The 5,760-nt window shown below is 48.0% G+C and overlaps 1 protein-coding gene across 1 annotated transcript in view; it reads left to right on the forward strand.

Annotated features, from left to right (window-relative positions):
* Nucleotides 1–4,598, forward strand: part of LOC138353922 (uncharacterized) — an 11,062-nt gene extending 6,464 nt beyond the window's left edge. Inside the window, exons 2-3 of the mRNA XM_069307348.1 lie at nucleotides 4,129–4,284; nucleotides 4,423–4,598. Of these exons, the coding sequence (XP_069163449.1) occupies nucleotides 4,129–4,284; nucleotides 4,423–4,598 (332 nt within the window). The remainder of the gene's footprint in view (nucleotides 1–4,128; nucleotides 4,285–4,422) is intronic.
* Nucleotides 4,599–5,760: the final 1,162 nt, after the last annotated feature.

Consider the following 5,760-nt stretch of genomic DNA (forward strand, 5'->3'; position numbering starts at 1 on the left):
TGACCCCTACACACCTACAAGCTCCCACCCACTCCCTGACCCCTACACACCTACGAGCTCCCACCCACTCCCTGACCCCTACACACCTACAAGCTCCCACCCACTCCCTGACCCCTACACACTTACAAGCTCCCACACACTCCCTGACCCCTACACACCTACGAGCTCCCACCCACTCCCTGACCCCTACACACCTACAAGCTCCCACCCATTCCCTGACCCCTACACACCTACAAGCTCCCACCCACTCCCTGACCCCTACACACCTACAAGCTCCCACCCACTCCCTGACCCCTACACACCTACAAGCTCCCACCCACTCCCTGACCCCTACACACCTACAAGCTCCCACACACTCCCTGACCCCTACACACCTACGAGCTCCCACCCACTCCCTGACCCCTACACACCTACAAGCTCCCACACACTCCCTGACCCCTACACACCTACAAGCTCCCACACACTCCCTGACCCCTACACACCTACGAGCTCCCACACACTCCCTGACCCCTACACACCTACGAGCTCCCACACACTCCCTGACCCCTACACACCTACGAGCTCCCACACACTCCCTGACCCCTACACACCTACAAGCTCCCACCCACTCCCTGACCCCTACACACCTACAAGCTCCCACCCACTCCCTGACCCCTACACACCTACAAGCTCCCACCCACTCCCTGACCCCTACACACCTACAAGCTCCCACCCACTCCCTGACCCCTACACACCTACAAGCTCCCACCCACTCCCTGACCCCTACACACCTACAAGCTCCCACACACTCCCTCACACTGAAATCTCTGGGAATAGGATATCCAGGAAGAGTCTGAAAAATTGGTACACGAACTCTTACGTTATTGCCAACAAAGCTGAGGAAATTAAAGAAATAGTAAGTGAAAATGATCCAGATTTCATTGCAGAAGTGGAAACGAAAATACATGATATTATCTCTGATGCAATATTCCCACTGAGATTCCAAGTGATTAGGAAAGAAAGACAACAAAGGCAAGGGGGGTGGGGGAAGAGTTGCACTCCTAGTAAAACAGGAGTGGAAGTTCGAAGAACTTGAGTGTCAGAGTGAAATCTTATACACAGACTCCATCATTGGGACACTGACAGCAGATGGAAAAATAATTGTGGTCCTGGTAATTTACACCCCCCCCCCCATTGTTATTCATTGTTTACAATGAATAACAACAGAACAAGGGGGCACGGATGGAAGCTTGAGACTTAGATGTGTCATAGAGATGTTAGAAAGTTTTCTTTTTACGTAAGGGTAGTGAGTAAATTCAATGATCTAAAAGGAGCAGATTGTAAAGGCTAATTCCATTCACAACTTTAAAAGCAGGTATGGTAGAGAAATAGGCCAGGAGTCATTGCATCAAACAACCAACAGCTACAAAAAGCGGGGTCCGAGAGCTAGAGCTCGATCCTAAAAGCACAAATAGGTGAATACAAACAGGTGAGTACACAGGAAAGAGGTGAGGTGAGGTACAATATCTTTAATAAGAAAAGGGGATATTATTAAGGTATTGCTGTACCAATGATCCTACTAAAATCTATAACTTTTTGATTGATCACTTAAAGAGCGACTTGAGTAGAATTATTGATACACTAATATCTTATTAATTATGCCCTTTTCTCATTAAAGACATTGTACCTCACCTCACCTCTTTCCTGCCTATATTGCCATCCCACTGAACTGTAGATCCATCCTTCTGAAGATGTATTATTAAATACGAAAGTGCTTAAGGAAATCCTTCCTTAATCCTTCCTTCGTGGTCTGACACAGTCACATTGTTCATCACGTGGTAATTTCTTCGTGATTTACAATATATATATATATATATATATATATATATATATATATATATATATATATATATATATATATATATATATATATATATATAGGGGGGTACCACCACTGGTGCAATTATAGGGACCCACAGCCTCAGAGAAGGGAACACAGAGCATTCAGGGAAAAACTTGCCATTTAACTCTGAATACGAAAGAGTGTTCGCTTCTCCTACCACCCCTTTTTTTTAATTATGGTGTACACTTTATTATGCAAGGTTATACAATTACATATCTGATTTTATACAAAAAATTAACATTAAGAGGACACAAGAAAAAGTTCGCTTCCTAGAGGCTGTAGATTTCCTCGAACACCTCCGACGCCGGGCAGGAACTGAGGATGCAGCGGGCATTCCCCCTCTGGATCGCGACACTGAGGCGCTGAAAGAGAAAACTTGTTGCTCTAGGGTCTCTTGTGGTGTCAATGAGCTTGGAACCAAGATCCTTAAGAAACCTTCTTGCACTCTCTCCCCATGGGCCTAGGGTCTCAGACCCTATTGGAACGAAGTTGTACCGTTGATCTAATTGCCTGTACTTGACTGACTTTTGTTTTTCTCTGTGTGTCGCTGCGGCTCCTGCTGTGCCGGCAGAGAGGGTGATGTATGTCGTTGCCAGGGTGGATACACAAGTATAGTCCCATGCTAACTGTCTGCCACCCTTCCACGGATGCAGTGTGATTCCGTCTGGTCGGCCGGCAAAGCTAACAGAGTCACGGTTCAGTAGATTGCGGGGCTCTCTCTCCGCTGGACACTGAGTGTTACGGACCCGAGTCCAGCATCCGAGCACGGAGCAGTGACGACAACGCCATCTGTGAGTCCGCTCCCGAAACCCCCTCCAAATGGACAGGGCCATCTAGTGAGGACGGGATATACCGGCCACAGGTGCTGGATTCCCGTCTTGATCAGCTCATAGCATAGCCGCTGCTGACGTCTGGTGAGGTGGCGCTTAGATAGCAACGCCATCTATGGAGTGGATAGGTGGACGTTTGTGTCTAAGCCTGTAAGTGAGGTGCCCTATAGTGTCCCTAGTACTAATGACGTGTCTGATTACAGAGTCGACCTGGGACTGCTGTATTGGACGATGGAGCAGTCTACCCAAGGCAGCTAAAGTCTCTCCACGAGTTTGCTCTGAAGAAGCTGTGAGTCATCCCCGGACGAACACTGTTGAGAGTGTTAGCCTGCCTGTGACGTGGCAGAGTCGAGGAATCGTCGTACCCGGGGCTGGCTGGTGGAAGAGACTAGCCACTGTGGTACTGAGAGAGGAGAGTGATCAGTGTGGAATCACACGAGGCTCCTGCCTAGGGCTCGCAACTTTAGTATCGGTCGTGGAGTGGCCTACACAGCGGACCTGATTGGAACCTGCCAGCTAAAGGCTGGATTGTGGTTGAAGGCCTCCACGACGGAGCTCCCAGTGGGACTGTGATTTGGCTGGCCTGTGGCCAGGGTAGATTCGCCGAGTGAATCAGAGGATTCATCGTGGGCCAAAGAAGAGAACCAGGGTTACTCATCGTGAGCACCGTGGAGCATCCTGTGTCTTCAGAGGAAGATGATTCTGTACATTGTGTATTTATACCCCCCTGTGTGACTGTTTATATATTTATTTATGGTGGTGGTGATTATATATATAAAGCAGAGCATTTGTATCCCTTCCCCTTTAATTTAACTTGCGTTACGGAACACACCCCTTGAAAGCCACTACTAACTTGGGGCCCGGATACCCAAACTGTAATAACATCAGAGAAGAACCCGGTTGCGACCCAATAGGGCCGTAACATAATTGGCATCCCCAGCGGGATCCGACCCCTTGTCAAGTATGTTTGACAGGGGTGGTGATGTAGCGTAATCCCCTGTAAATAATTCCCCCTGTGTGTAATTATTAGGACATTGTACGTCCTGTGCGGTGCTCGGTGTGATTCAGTGCAATATTGTAGTGCAGTGCTCGGCGTGATTTAGTGCAATATTGTAGTGTGCGGTGCCCGGTGTGATTACATGCAATATTGGCAAGTGCGGTGTTAGGTGCGATAAAGTGCAATATTGGCGTAGTACAGTGCGTTAAGTGCTAAAGTGAAAGCAGTGTGTTAAGTGCTAGTGCTCCATCTAAGTGACAGTGGCAGAAAAAGCGACCATCGACGATCTGGATGATGTTCAGGCCTTTCTGAACAAGGAGGACTGTCTTGCCAGATTAAAATATCTGGGAAAACCAGAACTTGTATTAGTAAGTGCCTATCTGGAGATAAAGATACGTGCCAGTGATTTCCGTGTGGAGATCTTGTCACCGATCTTGTTCACCGGCATGATCTTGTTCACCGGCATTTGAAGGCCGAGGAGAAACAGGAAAACGAGGCACAAAATACAAAAGAAAGTGAGGAAGTAGCTTCCGCTGAAAAGGAAGATAAGGGCAGTGACATTGACAGTGATGCAGGTGAGCTGAATATATGCTTTCTGTCAAACTGCATGCCTTGGAAATAAATCGTGAGATAGAATGGAAGAAATTAGAATTAGAACGAGAATTAAAGGATAAAGAAATGGAGATGAGGCGTTTAGAATTTGAGTGAGAAAGAGAAAGAGAAGAGCGAGAAAGAGAAGAGAAACGACAGAGAGAAGAGCAAGAAAGAGAAGAGAAACGACAGAGAGAAAAGCGAGAAAGAGAAAGAGAAGAAGGAGAAAGAGAAGAGAAACGAGAAAGAGAAGAGCGAGAGAGAGAAGAAAAAGAAAAAGAGAGACAACATGAGCTAGAAGTATTGCGATTAGGTGGTCGGAGGCAGACAACGGAAACAAGCAGTTTCGATCCGGTAAGGAACATTAAAATGGTCCCGAAGTTCAATGAGAAGGAAGTTTCGAAGTTTTTCGCGGCCTTCGAGAAAGTCGCAGCCTCTTTGGAGTGGCCAAAGGAGAATTGGGCCATCATGATACAGTCCGTCTTGACTGGGAAGGCCCAAATCGCCTGCTCCACGTTGTCCCTTGATGACTCCGGCGATTACGACAAGGTGAAGAAGGTAGTGCTCATGGCTTACCAATTGGTACCTGAGGCTTACAGGCAGAAGTTTAGAAACCTGAAAAAGACCTCGGAGTACACGTTCACCGAATTCGCGACCATCAAGGAACGACTTTTCCAGGAATGGTGTGCCTCTCGGAAGGTGGAGACCAAAGAAGACCTCGAGCAGCTCATACTGTTAGAGGACTTCAAAGACTGTCTGGAGATCTAAAGACGTACTTAGAGGAACAACAGGTAGAGACCTTAAGTGCAGCAGCCACCATGGCGGAGGAGTACATCTTGACACATAGGTCTTCCACTAAGTATGTCCCGAGGAATTACCCACGTCTGTTTGGCAAACCTCGTCAAGACGAAGAGAGACTCGTCCCACAAAGCGGTAAGAAGACGCCCCCAAGTAGCCCTCGAAGGACCAGTCCTAGCAGTCCGAGGAGGAATATGGTGTGTTGGACTTGTGGGCAGATAGGGCATGTAGCGCTATGTGCCGAGGCAGACGAAGTAGCGGCCCACGTAGGGAGGTGATGTTGATGAGCTGTGTGACACCACCAGTAGGAAGCCAGTCTATGACTAGTCAGGAAGAACCAAGATTGTTTGCCCCTCACACTTCAAGCGGGTATGTATCGAGTGATCATACTGGTAGATCAGTAGTAGTGCTCAGAGATAGTGGAGCAGCCCAGTCCCTGATCGTGAGAAACTCGTTACCCGAGGGAGTGAGAGTGGACGGGAGACAAAAGGTTGTCCTGGTTGGGTTTCCTAGGATGCGGTACGTTGCCCCCTTAGTGCCGGTACATCTAGACTCGCCTGACTTCAGCGGCACATGTGCGTTGGAAGTAGTTGATACCCTACCTATAGCTGGGATTGACGTGATACTAGCCAACGACTTGGTGACAGATTGGAGCAACAATC

This window comes from Procambarus clarkii, chromosome 60, assembly GCF_040958095.1.
Source record: "Procambarus clarkii isolate CNS0578487 chromosome 60, FALCON_Pclarkii_2.0, whole genome shotgun sequence".
NCBI classification, from domain to species: Eukaryota; Metazoa; Arthropoda; class Malacostraca; order Decapoda; family Cambaridae; genus Procambarus; species Procambarus clarkii.